The sequence below is a fragment of the Rhinoderma darwinii genome, chromosome 1, assembly GCF_050947455.1.
Source record: "Rhinoderma darwinii isolate aRhiDar2 chromosome 1, aRhiDar2.hap1, whole genome shotgun sequence".
Classification (NCBI taxonomy): domain Eukaryota; kingdom Metazoa; phylum Chordata; class Amphibia; order Anura; family Rhinodermatidae; genus Rhinoderma; species Rhinoderma darwinii.
Window position 1 is genome coordinate 445,031,651 of NC_134687.1, and position 24,148 is coordinate 445,055,798.

At 39.8% G+C, this 24,148-nt stretch overlaps 1 protein-coding gene across 5 annotated transcripts in view; it reads left to right on the forward strand.

Annotated features, from left to right (window-relative positions):
• Positions 1-13,609, forward strand: part of RTN4R (reticulon 4 receptor) — a 243,255-nt gene extending 229,646 nt beyond the window's left edge. For 4 of the 5 annotated variants that reach the window (XM_075831081.1, XM_075831074.1, XM_075831089.1 and 1 more), the window contains one exon: positions 11,742-13,609. In XM_075831081.1, the coding sequence (XP_075687196.1) occupies positions 11,742-13,159 (1,418 nt within the window). In that variant the 3' untranslated portion in view covers positions 13,160-13,609. The remainder of the gene's footprint in view (positions 1-11,741) is intronic. The other variant, XM_075831095.1, reaches the window with a different exon arrangement.
• The last annotated feature ends 10,539 nt before the right edge of the window (positions 13,610-24,148 follow it).

Sequence of the window (24,148 nt, forward strand, 5' to 3'; positions counted from 1 at the left end):
GGTTGCGATCTGGCGATTGACTTGGCCATTGCAGAATATTCCACTTCTTTGCCTTAAAAAACACCTGGGTTGCCTTCGCAGTATGTTTTGGATCATTGTCCATCTGTATTGTGAAGCGACGTCCAATCAACCTTGCTGCACTTAGTTGAATCTGAGCAGAAAGTATATCCCTGAACACCTCAGAATTCATCCGGCAGCTTCTGTCTTCAGTCACATCATCAATAAACACTAGTGACCCAGTGCCTTTGGCTGCCATGCATGCCCATGCCATCACACTGCCTCCACCATGTTTTACAGAGGATGTGGTGTGCTTTGGATCATGATCCGTTCTAAGCCTTCTCCATACTTTCCTCCTCCCATCATTCTGGTACAGGTTGATCTTAGTTCCATCTGTCCATAGAATGCCATTCCAGAACTGGGCTGGCTTCTTTAGACTTTGCCAAACAACATGAATCTGGCCTATTTTTGAGGCTGACTAATGGTTTTCACCTTGCGATGAATCCTCTGTATTTGCTCTCATGAAGCCTTCTCTTTATGGTAGACTTAGATACTGATACACCTACTTTCGAGGAGAGTGTTCTTCACTTGGGTAGATGTTGTGAAGGGGTTTTTCTTCACCATGGAAAGGATTCTGCGATCATCCACCACTGTTGTCTTCCGTGGACGTCCAGGCCTTTTGGAGTTCATGAGATCACCAGTGCGCTCTTTTTATTCAAGAATGTACCAAACTGTTCATTTGACCACTCCTAACATTTGTGCTATCTCACTGATGGATTTCATCATTTTTTTCATCCTAACGATGGTCTGTTTCACTTGCATTGAGAGCTCCTTTGACCTCATGTTGTGGGTTCACAGCAACAGCTTCCAAATGCAAATACCACACCTGGAATCCACACCAGACCTTTTACCTGCTTAATTGATGATGAATTAACGGGGAAATAGCCCATGCAGCCCATTAAATAACTTTTGAGATAATTGTCCAATTACCTTTTGTCCCTTGAAAAAGAGGCAGCAACATATTAAAAAGCTGTCATTCCTAAACCCTTCCTCAAATTATGATGTGAATACCTTCTAATTAAAGCTGAGAGTCTGCATTTTAAGCCCATATTGATTATATAACTGTATATTCAATATGTTTTAGTAAACAGCTAAAATGCCAAAACTTCTGTCAGTGTCAAAATAATTCTTTATATTTGCCGAACGTTTGGTTTTTCTACAGTTAAAGGGACACTAACTTTTAAACAACTTATGCTAATCTCTAATCTAATAGTATACTTGATAAAGAACAACGTTGCAATATACCTACTGTTATAATGTTGTTGCTTTATCTGTAATGTTCTCCGTTCTCCCCCAGTGCTCTATACTTACCTCTCCCCAGCATCCTGGACCACGTGTCCTCTCTCTGCTTCCTCGTTTAGCATCCGGTGGCCGCTCCAGACGCCTACGCGCTCCACTGTGTCCTAGCACATGCTAACCCTTGTATTTTTAAAGGGCCAGCACGCCAAAATTCATTAATTAAAGTCATCGCCTGAATTTCCTATTTAAAGGTAATGTGTCGCTAGAAAAACATTTTTATTTATTTTTTAGTTAAACAGTTAGTGTATAGGTAATTAGACATTGTTCTAATTTTTTTATTTTTTTCACGAGTCAGGAAATATTATAAATTAGATTCTAATTTATAATATTTCCCAGCGCTGGTCACTAGATGGAGCAATTCCCAAAATTGCAGCATTGCATGTGGTAAAGCAACCACATTGCTTTATGCTGCAAAATTTGCTAACACATAGTGTAGTGGATTAACATACAGTAGTAAACACACACTAAAACACGAACATACATAGAAATAACTTACCTGCTCCTGCCGCCGCCGCTCCCTCCGGTCCGTCCACTCCGTCTGCTACCGCCGCTCCAAGTGCACAAGTCCGGAAGCCGCGACCGGAAGTAGTAATCTTACTGTCCGGCCGCGACTTCCGGTCCACAGGAAAATGGCGCCGGACGTCGCACAGTTCAACTTGGACTGTGTGGCAGCGGCGCATGCGCCGTTCCCACACAGACGGCATACAGCATTGTGGATGGAACGGGCCCCGTTCGCATTCACTATGGGACTGTAGCTGCCGTATTCCATGTCTGTATGTGTGGTTAATCGACACATACAGAAATGGAAAAAAAAATGGCAGCCCCCATAGGGAAGAAAAAGTGAAAAAATAAAAAAAAATAAAACACAAACACACAAATAAATTAAAAAATGTTTAATAACACACTAAAGTCAAATTGATGTAAAAAATTTTTTTTACGTGACACTGGTCCTTTAAACTTCCCCTGTTCTAAAACACATTGCCAGAGCAATTTGGTTCCTTTGTGTTCCTACATTTCCAAAGCTATGCCTGCAGTCTAGTTTGATTTCCTGTGTACCGACCTTGCCTGTTTTTGACCATCCGTGCCTACCACCTGCCTTGACCTATTGCTACGTTTTTCATGACAAACTTCGGCCACCTGCCCTTATCTATAGCTACATTTATCGTGTTGAACCTCTGCATGGTGCCAGACCTATTGCTACCTTTACCACTCTGCTTCTACCAAACATCAGCCGTCACCAAGGGAGACTACTCCGAGGTTAGCAACCTGGGGTTCTCCCTGCAGCAAAGTTGATATTCCTGTACAGGGGTTAAATGGTGGAGAACAGGGGTAGACTCTGCTCCCCAGAGTAGCCCCAAGACAAATCCCTTGGTTACAAGGAGGGTTTACACCATTGTACAGCCAAATCCTAGGGCTGTCATTACATTATCTATGCAAATTCTGTGTGAAGTTACTGCTACTAGTGGTCTTCCTTCCTGTAATCTGCTGTCTACCCCATATTGTAGATTTTCAGATTGTCAAGCACAATCTGTGTTTAGTTACACAGAAGAGGAGATGGACTGCAGGACCGGTGTGTCTCTTGACAGCCTACCCAAAGAAGTCTATGAAGAGGGAAGTGGGGAACAGGAGCAGGGAGGAGGGCAAGAGAGTTGTATGGGCAGCGTGGAGAGAGAGTGGGAGCAGGAGTAGAGAGCAGAGACAGAGAAACATACATTGCCCATAGAAGTCTATCAAGGGGATAAGCAGCAGGAAGAGATAGACAAACACAGGCATGCTTCAGCTTCTGGTAAGATTTAAATGTCACCCCAGTGCTGGATTCTCAGCTACACTGCTCATTACTAATGTATATTTTCCTCCATGCTGCTGCAGCTTCTATATATATGTGATAACTAAAGATAGGGAGAAGGATTCTCCTCTTCTCTGTGTGCTGTAAATAGAAGACATGATAGCAGTTAGGCTTCGTCTACTAGCTCACAGAAAACTAAGAATTAGTGAAAGAGCCTGCAGAGGGGAAAACTGCTAAAAAAAAATGCATGTAATGGTCAGAAATAGTGTTATTCCTCATGTACACACATATGACAGCTTATTCTGAATAGTTAGGTTAGCTTTAAATAATACAATGCATGCTTCCAGCAGCCGCCACTAGGGGAAGTTAGGATGTTACTGCATGTTGTTGTATTATTGAGCTCAGTGTATAAATTGTATACAATTATCGACAAAGCTTGCCCTAGGGGTTTAGGCCAGTAGACAGAATTTTATAATTTAACTCTGACTATGCAGGGAATTTGGAGCTCTGTACCAGCAAGTAACAGCTCTGTATAGGCATTAGTCAGATGCCAGAAGCCATTAGAAAAGTTTTGCAGGAGAGTCTTCCAGCAATGTGTGGTTGCCTAGGCGACCAAACCGCTTTCTTTCCCGGCTACATTGCCAATCATCATCATTAAACTCGATATGGGAAATGCAGCCTCTCTCATGAATAGAGTTATACTGTAAGGTTAAGGAATTACGGATAACATGCAACATTTCTTATAACCCTCTCCAATAATTCATCTAGAGGGATTACTCTTTTTCCACGCAACATGACACTCATCTGGAATTTTAATATGCTTCAAATCTTGGCAAAAGTTGTGTGTAGTGTAGATCAAACCGGTAGGTTGTCCCATAAGACCCTTCTGACTTTGATCTGTGTTGTACATGTAGCCTCATCCTAATATTCATGTCTTTATATATTTCAGTTATCAAAAATATATGACAGGTGAATGTATAATGAAAAATAAAAGTAACAGTTTACAACTAATATTTCCTTAGTCTACTTCAACCAGTCTGTTGCACAGGTCTACACTATAATACAATCAGTTTGGTTATTTATCAAATTTTTTTGATTTGTCCCTTAGAGAGATGAGTGAAAAATAAACATGTTCTAAGAAAAAAAGATGTATTATTTCTGGTGCAGTGATCGATTGCCTCCTAATGTGCAGAGGCCCTGCTGAACCTGCAAAGATAATTCCTTGATAGTTTCAGGAGGTTTAGACCTGAACGAGAAAAAATAGGGACCCAAAGAAAATGTAGGTCACTACAAAGATTGTAACACAGGATGTGAGCTGGTGCTCTGGGGATAGTAAAGATATAATTGGAAAAATAAAGTTGCGGCAGATTTCACTTTTACTCAATATAACATACCAGTATATTCCTGAATGCTGTTACCGCTGCAGACGGAAGCAATGAAGTCGCAGTCTGCTATAGTATTAATTGACACTATCATGTGCATACCATGTACTTCACAAAGCAGCCAGTACTTTATCCTGACATATAGTTACATAGTTACATAGTTACATAGTTACATAGTTAGTACGGCTGAAAAAAGACACATGTCCATCAAGTTCAACCAAGGGAAGGGAAAAGGGAAGGAAAAATGTCTACACATAAGAGCTAATATTTTTTTGTTCTAGGAAATTATCGAACCCTTTTTTAAAGCCATCTACTGTCCCTGCTGTGACCAGCTCCTGCGGTAGGCTATTCCATAGATTCACAGTTCTCACTGTAAAGAAGGCTTGTCGCCCCTGAAGCTTGAACCTTTTTTTCTCCAGACGGAGGGAGTGCCCCCTTGTTTTTTGAGGGGGTTTTACAAGGAACAGGATTTCACCATATTTTTTGTATGTGCCATTAATATATTTATATAAGTTAATCATGTCCCCCCTTAGTCGTCTTTTTTCAAGGCTAAATAGGTTTAATTCTTTCAATCTTTCCTCATAACTTAAATTCTCCATGCCCCTAATTAGCTTCGTTGCTCTTCTTTGTATTTTTTCCAACTCCAGGGCATCCTTTCTATGAACTGGAGCCCAGAACTGAACTGCATATTCTAGATGAGGCCTCACTAATGCTTTGTAAAGTGGTAATATTACATCCCTGTCCCGCGAGTCCATGCCTCTTTTAATACACGACAATATCCTGCTGGCCTTTGAAGCAGCTGATTGACATTGCATGCTGTTATTGAGTTTATGATTTACAAGTACACCCAGATCCTTCTCAACAAGTGAATCCGCCAGTGTAGCTCCCCCTAGGACATCTGATGCATGCAGGTTGTTGGTACCCAGATGCATAACTTTACATTTATCTACATTAAACTTCATCTGCCAAGTGGACGCCCAAACACTTAGTTTGTTTAAATCTGCTGCAATTCATGAACATCTTCCATAGACTGAACTATATTACATAGCTTGGTGTTATCTGCAAAAATAGAAATAGTGCTATTAATCCCATCCTCTATATCATTAATAAATAAGTTGAATAATAGTGGTCCCAGCACTGAACCCTGGGGTACACCACTTATAACTGGGGACCATTCAGAGTAGGAATCATTGACCACAACTCTCTGGATACGGTCCTTGAGCCAATTCTCAATCCAATTACAAACTATATTTTCTAAACCTATAGTCCTTAATTTACCCATTAGGCGTCTATGGGGGACAGTGTCAAATGCCTTTGCAAAGTCCAAAAACACTAAATCCACAGCGGCCCCTCTGTCTAGACTTCTGCTCACCTCTTCATAAAAACAGATTAGGTTAGTTTGACAACTTCTGTCCTTAGCAAAACCGTGCTGGCTGTCACTTATAATGCTATTTATTGTCACATAATCCTGTATATAGTCCCTCAATAGCCCCTCAAACATTTTCCCCACGATGGATGTTAAGCTTACTGGTCTATAATTACCCGGGGAAGACCTAGAGCCCTTTTTGAAAATAGGCACCACATTTGCGCTGCGCCAGTCCCTTGGCACTATACCAGTCACTAGAGATTCTCTGAATATTATGAAAAGGGGGACAGAAATAACTGAACTAAGCTCTTTAAGAATTCTAGGGTGTAACCCATCTGGTCCCGGGGCCTTGTGCACATTTATTTTATTTAATTTAGCTTGGACCATCTCTACATTCATCCAATTCAGTATATCAACTGATATATTAACAGCTCTGGCACCGCCTACATCAGCTGCTCTTTCTTCTGTTGTATATACAGAGCTAAAGAACCCATTTAGTAACTCTGCCTTCTCTTGATCCCCTGTGATCAACTCCCCATTACCATTATCTAGGGGTCCTACATGTTCAGACCTTGGCTTTTTAGCATTTATATACTTGAAGAATTTTTTGGGATTTGTTTTACTATCCTTGGCCACCTGCCTTTCATTATGTATTTTTGCTAATTTTATTACATTTTTACAGATTTTATTAAGCTCTTTATATTTTACAAAGGCTACAGCTGTACCCTCGGATTTGTATTTTTTAAATGCCCTTTTTTTGTCATGTATTGTCCCTTTCACAGAAGGTGTAAGCCATGTGGGGTTTAATTTGAGTCGTTTATACTTGTTACCTATAGGAATACATTTTGCACTATAATAACTCAAAGTAGATTTGAAAATCTCCCATTTATCATTTGTTCCATTATTTGACATTAGTTCTTCCCAGTCCATATCCTGAATTGCAGCCCTCATCCTGGGGAAATTGGCTTTCTTAAAATTAAATGTTTTTGCCCTCCCAGCCGGTGTTTGTTTTTTACAGTATAGGTAAAATGTAACTATATTATGATCACTGTTACCGAGGTTTTCACGAACATTGACATTCCCAACAAGATCTGCATTATTAGAAATGACCAGATCCAACAGAGCTTCACCTCTAGTCGGGTCTTCCACAAACTGGCCCATAAAATTTTCCTGCAACAGGTTGAGGAAATGTCTCCCCTTTGCAGTTGAAGCTGAACCATGACACCAATTAATATCCCGTAAATTAAAATCTCCCATTATCACTACAGTACCCACCTGTGCAGCCCACTCCATCTGTTTATATAGCTGAACATCCATCTCCTCAGTTATATTGGGGGGTCTATAGATTACACCAAAAGTAATTTTTTCAGTGTTTACCTCCCTTTCTAGTTCCACCCACAAGGTTTCAACCTCCTCACAGTATTCACCCACTATTGTCTCTTTCACACTCGCCTTCATATCATTTCTCACATACAGACATACACCACCACGTTTCCTATTTGTCCTGTCTTTCCGAAAAAGTGTAAAACCCTGTAGATTTACAGCCCAGTCATGTGAAGAGTCCAGCCATGTTTCAGCAACACCAACTATATCTATATTTTCTTCCAGTATCAAGGCCTCCAGCTCCCCCATTTTGCTTGCTAGACTTCTGGCATTTGTGAACATACACTTTAACTTGCCTGTCAGTTTTTCACTTTTATTATCAGAAATGTGATTTGACATTAATTGGGCCTTTTTATTTACACTGATGTTTTGTAACGAAAGGATCTCCTTATCTTGTTGTCTAGTCCTCTCCCCACATTCTGTTTCTCCCCCCACCAATATAGTCTGACCCCTCTCTAACCTGGCTACCCCTTTTTTTTCTACATTGACCTCCCTCCTCAGCCCTAGTTGAAATACTCCGCCACTCCAGCTAGAATTCTCTCCCCCAGCACAGCGGACCCCCTTCCATTTAGGTGCAAATCATCTGCAGAATACAGTTTGTACCCCAATGAAAAGTCAGCCCAGTGCTCTAGGAACCCAAATCCTTCTCCTCTACACCAAGACTTAAGCCATGCATTTAACTCCCTGAGCTCCCGCTGTCTTTCCTGTGATGCGCATGGCACAGGCAGTATTCCTGAGAATACTACTTTGGAGGTCCTTCCCTTCAGCTTGTAGCCTAGTTCTTTAAAATTATTCTTAAGGCTCCTCCACCTACCATTTATTCTGTCGTTGGTACCGACATGGACCACGACAGCTGGATCATCACCAGCCCCTCCCAGCAATTTGTCCACCCGTTCCACCACATGCCGAACCCTGGCACCAGGGAGACAGCAAACCATTCGGTTGAGGTGGTATAAAACATTATAATCTCTTGTACATGATTTTTTTCTTGCTGAAATGTTTGGTCGCAATTCACCAAGACATATATAATAATACAGTTTCACGTTTGCTAGTCAAAACTTGTATTTCACAATATATATTCTTTATCAATGTTGTTTGTTAATTTTTTTTTATCTCTGCTGTTTTATTATGCTTGCTAGAGTATTTTAAGTCATATTTTAAGATTAACACAGAGAATCATATATATTTGCTAGAGAAGGAGCTATTTATTATTCTAGTTACATTAGCATATAAAAAGCTGACATGGCACCAGATATGTACATTAACTTGCATGAAAATTATATCTCCAGGTTATAAAATGGCTTTACAGGTTGTTATGTGAACTACAGTAGATTCTGCTGCATATAAGGTTCTTCATGTAAGACAAGGTAAAAAAAAAATCCTATCTGACCCCACAAGAGCAGCAATTTCCCTTGAACATTATCTCCATTGTTACGGCGCAGGTTGTGGACCCACTGGGCCGTACCACGTAGCGGCATGGCAGCTGGCCAAACAGGTACAATACAATGTCTATAGTTCAGAAAGGGTACATGAGACAATGTAGACAGTATCGATGGATTCAGGCTAAGATGGGGCTCCAACAGTAGACGAACACCCGGCGGGGTGCGACACAATAGATGTAGCGGAGGGCACAACACGACTTCCACTCTTGAATGCACAGGGGCACGGTAGCACGGCATACAGGGTACAGGCAGCAGGAATGGGTAACACTGGGAACTGAAAAACACTAGGAGACCATTTGCAATGACAAACTTCTGGAAACACAACAACGCTCAGGCAAGGATCAAGAGGGCGGAGTACCCTTTTATAGTCCAGCAGCATACTGGGCTAATTTCAGATATTCTGCAACTGTGCGCGCACTGGCCCTTTAAGGCCGTGCGCACGCCCTGCGGGAGACAGTGTCCGGACCAGGAAGTGAGTGCCTGCGTCTCTCAGGATAGAGATGATGCCGGGAACTCATTCGGCCATGGCCGTGGCCGTCAGAGTGTAAGTCAGGACGACGGTCCGCGGCCTTGGACGTTACATCCATAATATACATTAATAATAACTTTCAACACAATTAGACATTAGATGCATGGCTAATCCTTTTGGAAATTATATTGTCTTTACTATCTTTTGTGATAGGGCATTACAAAATTATACTACTCTTAGGCAGTGTGATAGCTGTAGGGGTTGCATTTGCGTCCGGGCTCCGAAGCCAGGGTTCCCCCACACCCCGTCTCTTCACAGTTACTGTAGTAACTGGGGCCTATGCAGTAAATAACACAGGCCCCTGTTACTACAGTAACGGTGTACTTACCCACCTCGCTCCTAAATCAGGTTCGGGCACTGCGCTGAGTCTTGACGTCACAACGTTGTGACGCTGAATGGAGTGATGAAGAGGACCCAGTTCATGAACGAGGAGGGTAAGTATGAGAATATTGTCTGCTGGGCCCTGAATCTAATCCTAGCATGTGGGATACTGTCTGCTGGGACCCTGTATGATACAGGGCTCCAGCAGACAGTATCCCCCAGGATAAGCTTAGATACATGCTGTATCTAAGCCTACCATGTGGGATACTGTCCACTGGGCCCTGTATCTAAGCCTATCATTTGTGACACTGTTTGTTGGGCCCTGTATCTAAGGCTGTCATGTATTATACTGTCTGCTGGGCCCTGTATCTGAGCCTATCATGTGTGATACTGAGCGCTGGACCCTGTATCTAAGCCTATCATTTGTGATACTGTCTGCTGGGCCTTTCATCTAATCCTATCATGAGTGTAATACTGTCTATTGAGCTGCTGTATCTAATCCTATCATGTAGTGGAGCTACAGGGGTCATAGTCTTATAGATATGCTGCCTCCTATAGAGAAATATATCATAAAAATATGGGGGGGGCATATGTATTGGGGCTATTGCCCCTGATTACCTTAGCAACTCCCCCGGCTGCTAATCCATGGGTCATTTAGGAGTTCCAGCAATGCAGGTGAAAGCTGCGAGCCGTTGGGCATAAAGAGGGGGCCAAAGAAGGACTTTTGCACCGGGGCCCATGAGCCTTTAGCTATGACCATTCTCTAAGGCCAGGATCACACACACTATTTTGATGCAGTTTTTGGTCCATTTCTTAAGCCAAACACAGGAGTGGACAAAAAGCAAAGGAGATGCATTATACCTTTTCTTTCTTTTGGGTCCTTTGTGAATCCTTCCTATATTTATAATGGAAACAACTCTACATCAAATGCAAATTATGTCTCCTTGAGCATTGTGCAGTTCATGGAATAAATATTTCAAGTGCCATGTCTTTATAGTAACCTTGTGTATGTATATATATATTTATACATGTTACTATTACTATTAAGCACACTTTTTCTCTATGCGGAACAAGTTGCATGCAGTAATGAGCCATATCTAGTCTTCATGGACAAGATATGGCTAAGCTTCACAAACCTGAAGAGGGTGTACAACTGTACCAGGGCCTACAACCACTAGCACATGTCATTGTTTTTATTAACTTAAAAACTCAGTAAAAACTGTATAAAGTATAACAGTGAAGAATTCATTGTTGTAGTAAGACAGTGCTGTCTGCAGTTATTACAGTATTGTACAATTATCATTAAATGCAACTGAATCTTTCTCTTCAACATACTGCTGTTCTTTTATGTGGAATTGGTGCCTGGTTGTGTGTGTGACCTGTGCACCCCATACAGCTACAGTATGCCAGTGTATTCATGAGGATAGCGCTCCCTCTGTTTCTCCTCGCTCCCCCACGCTCCCCACAGTGATTGATGGCTGGCTGCTGTGTATGTGTATTCACAGAAACCCATGAATCTACACCGAGAGGGACAGGGGGAGGCGGGGAGAGGTAAGGGGAAGCGCTCTCCTCATGAATAAAAAGTATTGTGCCGTTTGTCTAATAGGAGCGCTAACAGAATACACCGGATTCCTAGTCATGTAGAATCAATGTGGTCATCTCTAATAGGGTCATTGAGGGGATCCAAATCACCATCCAGATGAATGTCTTCATGATACAGATTCTGAACAGTAACATTTATGTGTGCATCTATGAATGGACATTGAATGGTAATTTATATCCACATAATTTCCCTATGACAACCCTAAACAAAGCCACGGCATGGGCAAATATGAGAGTAGGGCCAATAGGCTGCATAAAACACATATATTATTAAAACGTTACCAATATTCCTTATTCAAAAACAGATAAATGCATCCATATTTAATGCTTACAAAGGTAATCAACTTTGACGAACATATAATATATATGGTACTTTGCATATCATGATGTCAGTTTGTTGTACCATTTTATGTATATCTTTAATACTTATTGGAAGTTATGTGAGAGGCTCCATTTAAGTTATTTCTTTTAAATACCTTAAATTCAGCGACAATACAATATCTGAAAAATTGAAGAACTTTATTTTCCCCTAAATAAAGCTGAATAAATTGATTTTATTTTCTTTCTTCTGCAGGCGCTAAGCTGCTGTTACTCGTTACCTTCTGCATCATCTACAAATTGAAAGTGCAGTGTTGTCCAGACGTCTGCCTATGCTATAATGAACCGAAAATCACATTTAGCTGTCAGCAGCAAAGACTAACTCTAATCCCACCCTACATTCCCGTACAGACTCAGCGCATCTTTCTGCATAATAACAAAATAACTTTAATAAAAGCCACTAGCTTCACCTCCTGCCAGAACCTCACCATCCTATGGATCCATTCAAACAACATAAGTCATATTGAATCTGGATCCTTCTATGGATTAACCAAATTGGAAGAACTAGACATGAGTGACAATTATAACCTCAAAACTATTACGGCACTCACATTTCGTGGTCTTGTTCGTCTACATACTTTACATCTTAATCGCTGTGGCCTGCAAGATTTGCCCCCTGGTATCTTCCAAGGTCTTTATTCTTTGCAGTACCTCTACCTTCATGACAATAACCTACATTTCTTGCATGATGATACCTTTGTAGACCTGGGGAACCTTACTTACTTGTTTCTCCATGGAAACAAATTAAATAGCTTATCTGAAAATGTATTTACTGGCCTCACTAACTTAGATAGACTCCTGGTGCATCAGAATAGGTTGGATATGATCCATCACAGAACTTTTCATGAACTAAAGAAAGTGACAACCCTGTATTTATTTAGTAACACCTTGACAGTGCTTAAAGGAGAAGTATTGTCACCTCTTTTATCTCTGCAGTACCTACGCTTGAATGCAAACAAGTGGATTTGTGACTGCAGGGCCAAGTCCCTCTGGAGTTGGTTAAAATCCTTTAAAGGCTCATCGTCAGAGTTAGAATGCTACCTTCCATCAGACTTAGCCGGGAAAGACCTAAAAAAACTAGGAATCAATGATCTTGATGGATGTGCCAATATTACTTTTCCTCCAATCAGAACAGATACATTCAGTGCCAAGACATCGCTAAACATTGAAGAGATCTCAGATAGTTGTTGCCAGCCTGCCATCGATAATTCACTAGTAAGTGGCACAAACACTAAATCTGTCCCATCTTCTCACACCAGTAGAAACTTGCCAAATATTCTGATCAAGGATAAAGAAAATATCTCGAAAACAAAAATCATTGGCAATGTTGACCACAGAAAAAACAGAACATATAAGCCAATAAATTACTCTCCTCTAGCCACTTTCTCAAGCAAAGTAGATAACTCCGTAACCAAGTTAAATCAAAACAATGATTTCGATTCTGCCGAACCTTCCACGGTCCCAAACAAAAAGAGGCTTCCCTGTTTGAAAAAAGTGAAGTCAAAATCTCAGTGTCGAATGTATCAACCAGGAACTAACTCTGGGCTTCTGAATTTCATAACCACAAATCTCCTCTTTATGACTCAGTTCTTTATGCTACAGATGCACATTTAGAGGCGAAATATATTTTTGTTTTAAGGTAGATTTAAAGAGAGACTATGAATGAGCTTCAAAACTTGTTGCAACTATATGGAAAAAATGTGCTTCACAAAAAGCAGCTTCACTAAAGGCGATTGGATATTTTTTTATGGTCGTGAATTTCTGAGTTTAGAGTGCGACAATTTTATTTTATTCCTCATAGAATTAAGGGAAGGTTCCTTTAAAGGTTGAGACTCTGCTAAACAAAGGTTTAGCCTTTCTTTGTAAATTAAAGTTGTACTTAATAATTCAAAATGTACACTGTAAAATGCTGTTTGTCTGCTCTGTTTATGACTATTATAGTTCTTTGTAATGATTTCTGTCATTATATGTTTCTGGGTAGTATTTGTTGAAGAATACTATCAATTTACCTAAACATTCTTCATGTATGCACATATAGATAAGCATTTTATTTTAACTGTGCTGAAATTAAGTAAAAATAAACATGTTCATTTTTGTTTTCCTAAGCTTTATTTAAAATGGAAAAAAAAATTGGTGGTACAGTTGATTAATTTAATAAGTTTATTTTGCTTATCATGCTAAAGGTTCCTAACATGACAATAAAATCCTAAAGACACATATTAAAAATCAGAATTTAAACAGCTTATATAAAGCTTTATTTCTGGTCTTGGTTCATTTGAAAATGTTGTTTCAGTTAAACCTTCCCGTCACAATCAGCAGCAATGATCGTCCATACTAAAGACAGAAACACTGCGTTCTCAGGCAGCTGAAAGCACAGAGCCATGAGCATGAAACGTGTACAGCGATACAGAGTACAGAAGTACACTCTACGAGCCATAATATGGTGCCTCCGTACGACACCGTATCACTGGGATATAGGCAAAGCTTCTAGGGGACAATACTTCTATAATAGGTTATCTGATAAAGCCTAATATAGCTTTTTTTGTGTTGGAGCCAAAGAAAGATACAATAAGGCCCCATAAAGAGCCATATTATGGACTGTACAATTCACAGCTCAGAGGTTGAACATAATGCACCCGTGTGCTTGAGCCTTAAAAAATTAATAATTATACAAGAATGAGTAAAAATTTTGGAAATTGCCATTTGGGATTTAGGAATGCCAGCAAGTTATAAACAAGCTAAATGTCCCGATTAGCAATGGTTCCACTTATTTACTTATGCCCATGTAAACACAAATCTTTGGAAATGGCTGTGAAAATCATCTTTGTATCATGCTGAGAAATTATTTTCTTTCTGGTCTTGAATTTTCTGAATTATCCGTTAAAGAAGTACTCCCAGCTAAAATATTTTGGACCCCCTGCTTGTAATTGAGGTGACATAACTGTTCGTGGGGTTAGAAAACTCATTGATGGCTTTATCTTGTATTTTTAGCCTATGAGACTCACATCGAGGCTCTCAAGGGAATGAATAGGGAGACTCACTTCCGGTCCACACAGCAGACTCTGTAGGATTCAATTAGTCAGATTGGGGGGTCACATGACATAATGGAATACTGGAACAGAGGCTAAAAATACAAGATAAAGCCATAGGTGGGTTTCCTAACCACTCCATTGTTTATGCCACATCAATTACAAACGGGGGAGGCTCAAAACATTTTTGCTGGGTGGGCTTCTTTAAATGGTTTAAAATAATTAAACTTTTACAAATCAAGAAGACCTGTTCTTCTTTCAAATGAAATATGTGACATTTCAGTATGGTAAAGCTATAGAAAATTGTTTTCTGTACAAATATTTCTGCCATACACAAGTATATTCAAGGCCATAGATGATAAACTTTAAAAAAAAAAGCTTTACGGCCCTGAAATATAAAATTCAGGAAATAAAAAAAAAAAGATTTTATAGTAGTAAAGGTACTGTCAAAGTGGTGTATATTTTCTCAATGCTGTAAACATATATTTTATTACCAATATTCACTTATAATGTTGCATTTTACAATAGGAATGGATGCAGAGTCTAATTCTCAACCAAGGCCTCTAGAAACTGTATAGAAATACAGTTTTATTAACATTTTCACAGCATTTCAGACTTTGCCCATTCTCCTACTGGTGCACTGCAGTGTATTTTACAAATGCTTTATAAGAAGTCTCATTTTGTATCCACTCTTACTAATACTAATGTAAACAAGATACATTTACAGTATTTTTAAACATTCAATTTAATTTGTATTTCATATTTACAAACTTAAGTGATATGACCACCTACACAAATATTTTTTTATTGACCCATTGCATCTAAAACTAAAAATGAAGCAACTTTGCTAGTGGTCTTCATTAACATTTTCTACCATTTTGCGTCTACAGCTTTAATGGAGATCTATGCTTCTCCACGGCATCAGACTACAAACAAAGCCTGTGTAGTCTGATCCTGCAGTCATACTCCTTTACATATGTCCTGTACTTCTTGTAACACACATTTGGTAGCTCAACAAGAAGTAGGGCACAGATAGAAGGTAGTATGACAGCAGGATCAGAATACACAGGTTTGTTTATAGTCTAACCATGGAGACCCATAGGTCTGCATTGGCACTATGGCACAAAACAATAGGGAATTTTGCTATTAAGACAATCCTGGAAAATTTAAAATTTTAGATGGTGGGCATAGCCTTTAAAATCCCTATATTTGTGATTCCTTCTAGTGCCAATGCATTATATAAAATACTCAACATTATAAATTATATTACATTATATTATACAAAATCTAACATGCCAACTAATGCCCTATATTTATATTCAAACATCTCTATAGGATTGGCCAATAAAAGAACATACACTTGAAATGGTTTACAACAGCTGTGATCCTAGTCACTAGGAAAAAAAATAGAAAAGATAGATCTCGTTTCAGGGAAATGGGATTCATACTAAATACGACTAATATAAGTTGGCTATAGACATAAAGATCATTATGCCAATTTAGCTGCTTTTTCGCAGTGCGGACAGAAACATCTAAATCCTTGGAAACAGTCCAATTGTAGATGGATGAATTGAAATCTGTTCTATCAGTCTGAAAAAATACTTTTTGTCTATGCCTTTCAAAAACAAATTCTGCTATTAAAACTTTTGTTCCAAGTTCAAATAAAGTGGATCTGTCACCATATTTTGCTGCCCTACTTTAACCCCTTCCTGATATTCGCCACATATATACGGCGCTGCCGGGAAGGTGTTCCCGCAAAGCGCAGTACAGTTACGTCGCAGTGATGGTGCGGGCTCAGAAGCAGAGCCGGCACCATCACCGCGGGGTGACAGCTGTATTATACAGTTGGCACCCTCCTGTAACTGCCAGGACCCGAGCTATTCTCCAATCCGGCTGATTAACCCCTCAGATGCTGCGCTCAATATTGCGCAGCATCTGATAGGTTTTAACCCAACCGGCAACCCAGTGACGCAATCGCTGGGTTGCTGTGGGAATTGGACACCTGAAAATGGCGTCCGAGTCTGCCTTGTACGGGAGCCGATGAGGACCCGCCTGCGGCGCGTCCTCATAGGCTTGCTGTCAGTGAATAACTGACAGCGCTAATATACAATATATAGACTCCAAACAAAATTGTAATAGAGGCTGAAGACTGTTTAAACCACCACTGTCCCCGATATCATCAAGGCGGCTCCATGTACAAATCTTTTAACACAGAGAAACAATTGAGAGCCTTTGACGCCAATGTATATATATAAAAAGTTTTTAAATTTTATTGGACAAACATTATACAAGTTAAAAACAACGAAAAGATATGACTCTAGTATCAAAGTCGGAGACCGCACATAAACTTGTTGCTAGTTACAGTCTATGGGCAACCAGGTGAATGTATTAGACAGACCTCTATTACAGAAACATATTACCAGAGACAGTGCATTGAACAGAGTTAGCTAGTCAAATCATGAACTTACTCATAAGTAGCAACAAAGAATGGAAAAGTGTCCGCTCCGCTGTATAAACCCCGACGCGCGTTTCGCCACGTATGCTTGCGGCGCGTCCTCATAGGCTTGCTGTCAGTGAATAACTGACAGCGCTAATACACTGCACTACGTATGTAGTGCAGTGTATTACAGTAGCGATCGGGGCATCAGGCCCTCAAGTCCCCTAGTGGGACAAGTCAAAAAAGTAAAATAAAAGTTAATAAAAATGTGGTAAAACAATAAAAACACACACGTTTCAAATAAAAAAAAAGCTAAACTGACTTTTTTCCCCATAGTAAGACTTTTATTATGGGAAAAACCGTAAAAATTAAAAATACTATACATAATTGGTATCGCCGCGTCCGTAACGACCCAAACTACAAAACTATTATGTCATTTATCCCGCACGTTGAACGCGGTAAAAAACATGAAAAACAACGCCAGAATCTTTGTTTTTAGGTCACATCTCCTTCCAAAAAATGCTATAAAAAGTGATCAAAAAGTCACATTTACTCCAAAATAGTACTAATAAAAAACGACAATCCGTCCCGCAAAAAATAATCCCTGACACCGCTTTGTGCACGCAAAAATAAAAAAGTTATGGGTCTTAGAATATGGCGACACAGAAAACAAATGATTTTATAAAAAAAGTGATTTTATTGTGCAAAAGCTATATCAATTTGGTATCGCCGTAATCGTATTGACCCGCAGAATAAAGCTAACATGTAATTTAGGGCACACTGTGGATGCCGAAAAAAAAAACAATAAAAAACTATTCCAGAATTGCTTGTTTTTGGTAATTTCCTTTATCAAAAAATGAAATAAAAAGTGATCAAAAAGTCGTATGTGTTCTAAAATTGTACCAATAAAATCTACAGCCCGTCTCGCAAAAAACAAGCCCGCACACCGCTCAATCAACTGAAAAATAAAAAAGTTATGGCACTAGTAATGCAGTGATGAAAAACATCTCAATGCGCAGGCCGGAGGGGAACATTCCTTCAGTTTCAGAGCCCTATAATTTAGGAACTAGGAAAGGGAAGGGACATAGCACATCCGCTGGAAGCGAGGGCGCCCGTATTATACCAGCGCAAAACTTTCCCAGTAATATTTCCCAAACTACGAAGGAGAAAATGTCCCCAAAAGGTGCAGAGTGTTACAAAAGGGGGATAAGAAAGCAAACCGTTTATCAGTGTGACACCGGCCTGTGCATAACGGATCGCTTCACATCGTAACACACGTCTATGGATAATTGTATTATTTACCCCATTATTATACCCTGATATACTCCGCACAGATTACATATGCCACCACATTATAAACTGAAATACCTGCAAAACCCCAAACAGAACTACTACCAAGCAAAATTCATGCTCAAAATGGCGGTCTTTCCCTTCTTAGCCCTACAGTGTGCCCAAACAGCAATTTATGGCCACAAATAAGGCATTACCATACCCGGGAGAACCCCCTTAACAATTAATGGGGTAAGATTCTCTAGGGGCACAACATATTGTGCGGTGAATAGGCAGATCAGTGGAAAATTGCAATTTTCACTTTGCACCATCCACTGCGTATTCATTTCTGAAAAACACTTGTGGAGTCTAAATTCTCACTACACCCCTTGATAAATGCCTTTAGGGGTGTAGTTTCTAAAACGGGGTCACTTTTGTTTGGTACATCAGTGGTTTTGCAAATGCAACATGCTGTCCGCAAACCATTCCAGCAAAATCTACGCTCCAAAAGATAAATACCGCTCCTTTTCTTCTGAATGCTCCCATATATGTAAACAGCTGACTATAACCACATATGGGGTGTTACCGTACTCGGGAGAAATTTCTTTACAAATGTTGGCGTGCTTTTTCTTCTTTATTCTTTGTAAAAATGAAAAATGTTGATCTAAAACTACATCTTGTTGGAAAAAAAAATATTTTTCATTTTCATGGCTTAATTCTAATTAATTCAGCAAAAAAACCTTTGGGATCAAAATTTTCACTATACCCCTAGATGATTCCCAAATGGAGTCACCTTTGAAAAAACATTAGCTAAACCTACATTTTATTTGAAAAAATGTAGATTTTCATTTTCATGGCCTAGTTTCAAAATTTTTTGCAAAAAAACTGGCGGGTCAAAATGCTTGCAACACCCCTAAATAAATTCCGCGAGGGGTGTAGTTTCCCAAATGGGGTCACTTTTGGGGGGTTTCCACTGTTTTAGTTCCACAAGACCTCTTCAAAACTGACATGGTGCCTAAAATATATTCTAATAAAAAAGAGGCCCAAAATCCACTAGGTGCTACTTTTGCTTCGGAGGCCAGTGCTTCAGTCCAGTAGCACACTAGGGCCACATGTGGGATATTTCCTAAAACTGCAGAACCTGGGCAATAAATATTGAGTTGCATTTCTCTGGTAAAACCTTCTGTGGTACAAAAAAAATGGATTCAAAATGAACTTCTGGAAAAAAATAATGAACTTTGTAAATGTCACCTCTACTTTGCCTTAATTCCTGCGCAATGTCTAAAGGGTTAAGAAACTTTCTAAATGCTGTTTTTAATAGTTTGAGGGGTGCAGTTTTTAAAATGGGGTGACTTATTGGGGGTTTCTAATATCTAAGGACCTCAAAGCCACTTCAAAACTGAACTGGCCCCTGTACAAATAGCATTTTGAAATTTTCTTGAAAATGTGGAAATTGCTGCTAAAGTTTTAAGCCTCGTAACGTCCTAGAAAAATAAAATGATGTTCAAAAAAAGATGCTAAACTAAAGTAGACATATGGGTGATGTTAATTAGCAACATTTTTGTGTGGTATAACTGCCTGTCTTACAAGCAGATACATTTAAATTGAGAAAAATACAAATTTTTGCAATTTTTCGCAAAATTTTGGTGTTTTTCACAATTAAATACTGAATGTATCGGGCAAATTTTGCCAGTAACATAAAGTCCAATGTGTCACGAGAAAACAATCTCAGAATCGCTTGGCTAGGTAAAAGCATTCCGGAGTTATTACCACATAAAGTGAAACATGTCAGATTTGAAAAATGAGGCTCTGTCAGGAAGTTCAAAAGTGGCCAAAGAGGGAAGGGGTTAAGGGCAGCATCTTAAAGGAAGAGATCCGCTTTATTATTAGCCCAAACAGCACAAAAAAGATTGAACCATCTGGCTGATGGAGCCTGATAAAGAATTCAGTGGACTCACAGTAGTGAGTTAGTTCATGAGGTAAACACTCTTCCCACTCCTCTTATGAGTGATTGGTGGCTGCCATATATATGTGCAGTAACTGGCCGTCAGTCAAGGGGTGGGAGGAGGCTGGGACTAACGGGGGGTGTTCCCCTCATAAATACCGTGGACTCATAACTCTGAGTCTGCTGTATATTTTGTTAGCTGTTATTAGCCAAACGGTACAATATCTCTTAAATATAGCGGACCTGTCTCCATACTATCCTGCCCTTAAACAGGGCAGCATACTATAGTGACTAATTCCCTTTATAGCACTGGTCCAGTGATGCAATAAGAACAACATGGATAAATATTGCATAGGATTCTAAAGTAAACTTCTGTGTTTACTTAGAGAAATAACTTCCTTGTCCCTTTTTTTTTTTTTTTACACCCTTAATTCCATCAGTGTGCCACATTGCATAAAAAGGAGTTGCTGGATGACAGATCAACTTCTTCCATCAGCTATAGTACCTGTGTGCCTGTGTTGAAATGCCATCCCACAGCTCAACAGATCTCACAAAGTAGACACAAATACTGATACAAACAAAGCAGAAAAAAAAGAGTGCAAAAGAGTTGATACTTCAGGATGATTGCCAGTTGGCAGATGAGTGATTAGGACGCAAGCCAAATAGGTGGACCCCTTTAGATTGCAATCTAGATGAGAAAGCAAGATGTTTTCATAAGACAAAAGCTGCACATGGAGTTGAAATACCTTAGTATGGTTCCTGTCCCCTTTGCATTTGGTGTCATTGTAAAAAGATGACAAGATTCTATATTACAATAATAGGACACCATTTATATCAAACCAAATACATAGATGGAGACAATTTCCTATCAGGATATACATGATTAGTATTCATTTTTGGTGAAATGCTCTGAAAAGTCTATGTCGACCTTTGTACATACACTGCATTAATTATTCTGCACTTATCATGAGTTACAGCCTGTATTATAATCCAGAGCTGCATTCACGGTTCTGCTGGTTGTCATAAGAAACAGTCGACAAGCTTGTCACAACGGTGGAACAGTTTTTTTCTCCGACATCAGCGTAAAGTTCCTGAACACTACATTAGAAAAAAAAATCACCAGAGGATTCTCTGGGCAGACATTAAAGAAGACCTCCAGTGGAAACACAACTTTCGATGTCTACATTCCCCACCTGACTGTATACCACACTCTACACTTCTTTTATGTATACTGTACTTACTTTTTGAACTGCTGATTTGTCTGTGCTTAAAAAAAGCCTCCATCTTTATTCTTAGATTTCCCTAGCTTTCTCTTCCTCTCTGCCTTGCTATCAATCCCATGATGCTTCTGCACAGCATCACACGACCAGCTAAAGACCACACCAATTCTCCATGCTGGGGGACACTGTGATGATCATTCTCAATATTCTCCTAAATAAGCAGAGAAACCATAAGTATACAGACGGGGAGGCTGCACTATATTCTGCTACATTAAAACCTGTGTGACGGGAACCTGTCTAAGTATCAGTCGTAGCTGATAATAGAGGCTCCAGTCTCCCCCCCCCCCCCTGTGCAAAACTAGTGTGATACAGGAACTGCTGAAGCCTGTGATGGGTGACACATAGATCTCCATAGACGTAAGTAGAGAAAGCGTGTCACCGAGCCTGATTCACACTGCTGCTAAGCAACCATCCCAGTCTGATATCTAGAGATAGAAGCAGCAAGAAAAATAACAGGTGAGGGACTGACACATGGAACACCATAATGGTACACATGGGAAAGTTTTGTTTTGGCTGTAGTGTCAATCTAAGAAAGCAAGGAATCTTGGGAAATTTCAGCTCTGAAGCCCACAAAATTTTCAATGCATCTTTAATCTATAATACAGGCTGTAGCTAAGGAGCAGATAAGGATAAATAAGTAATGCTCACCTACTCACTTTGATATTTCGATTTACTATATATGTAAACTATCAAATCATGTTTAAAGTTGGACATATGCTTTCACCACTTCAGAACCGCAATAGTACATTTACAGTGGGTAGTCTTTAAACCTGTGCCATTGCACATTTAAGGTGTGGATTAAATTTGAGATGCCTACCATGTATCCACAGGAAAGGTTTTTCACTGCCTCTTTCTTTTCTGATTTCATACACATAGGGCGCTGTTTACAGAATAGAGGCAGAGGCAGCCTATATTGGTGCTGGTGGTCAGGGGACTGAACTTAGTAGAACGACTAAGCTGCTGGGTCTAACTAGACCGATGAAAAGCCCTAACAGTGACAATTGCCACTGAAACCAGACTGTAAAACAAAAATGATAAAATAATAAAGTCCCTCAATGGCCGTATTTTCGGTACTATTTTTAAAAACTATAAGGCTAATAATTCTAATTGGAAAAAATATGTATAAAAAAAAAAAAAGAAAGCCGTAGTGGTCATTGAAAAAAAGTAACAGTTGTTGAACTAACATGGATTAAAGTTACCAAAATGTGTCTTGTTTTGAAGGACCAAAATACTCCTGACCTGAACTGGTTAAGCAGTCTAGTCTTCTACATAAGTAAATATACTATAATTTTTTGTATTTTTCTCTTCAACTTTATGTTGCATCATCAAGAAAATAAGGTCCCATATTTATTATGTGTTTCATTTGAAAGAAACATTTTATTAAATCAGTTATCTATATAGAAAATCCTGACCACTGTGATATGGTTTAGCCTTAGAAAAAGGACCTAAACATTTGTAACATTAAATGATTCAATTCTATAACTACATTGCTTTTGTAAGGAATAATCAGTCTGAAACAGCTGAATCACTATAAAGAATGGAATGAAGAATAAAAAAGGAAGCATCTAACCATAACGGAATAAAACAATTTTTTATATAAAATAAAATTGTCATCCATCTGCTGGCTCAACCTGTATACAACAAAACATATATTGCAATTCACCATACAACAATTGTTTTCATATTGTCTGCAACACAAAACGTACCATGAACAGAGATACGGGATTCCTAGTTGTAGCTTACAAAGAAATGCTCATTCAAATGGAAACCAAACTGTCAATTCAGAAACCCGGTCTTCGGCCTCATTCACCCGGCAATACCCTAAATCACGGGACGCGATTGTGGGCACGGCTGGCTGCCGATGGCCACGCACAGCTGCCCACAGCCACCCAAAAAATAGAAGTGAATGCGTCCTTAATTGCGGACCTTAATTGCGGTCCGCAATTACGGACGATTTTTACGGTCATGTGCATAGGGCCTAGATCAGTATTCAACTGCCTATCTAGAGAGCGAGAGAGAGAAAACAGAACTCACAATGCCAGTGTTATTAGAGCCGTAACTGTAAGCTTCTCCCTTGATGAGAATGGAAGCAAAGGAAAAAACCAATGCAAAATTAGGAGGCAGTACCATTCAATATACCAATATTATTTGCACAATTTATTCCAAATTATTATATTTTCTGAAATAAAACTTTCACCCTTAAAGGAATTGCCTCATCACAGACATTGGTAGCATATCGCTAGGATATGCCATCAATGTCTGATCCGTAGCAGACCAACCTGTCATGCCCATGGCTGCGTGCCGTCAGGCTCACTCACCTCCTGACGGCCACAGCCATGGATCTGTGAGCGCTGGTCCCCATCTTCTCCTCAGGAGACGCCAACGCTCACTTCCGCTTCTCCCAGCCGATTCCCGTAGGGTGCGCGCGCACGCTCGTGCCCGCTCTTAAAGGCCCAGCGAGCGAACCTGAGTTAAAGTGCCAAATTAGCCCAACGTGACAGTAACCTCAGGCCATGGACAAGAGATGCGGGTGGATATGCTAGACCTCCGGTCTCAACAGGACCAACTCCTCCAGGCATTGAACATGATTGCACATCGGCTGGAAGGTGCAAACTGCCATTCCTTCTACTACACATCCTGGCA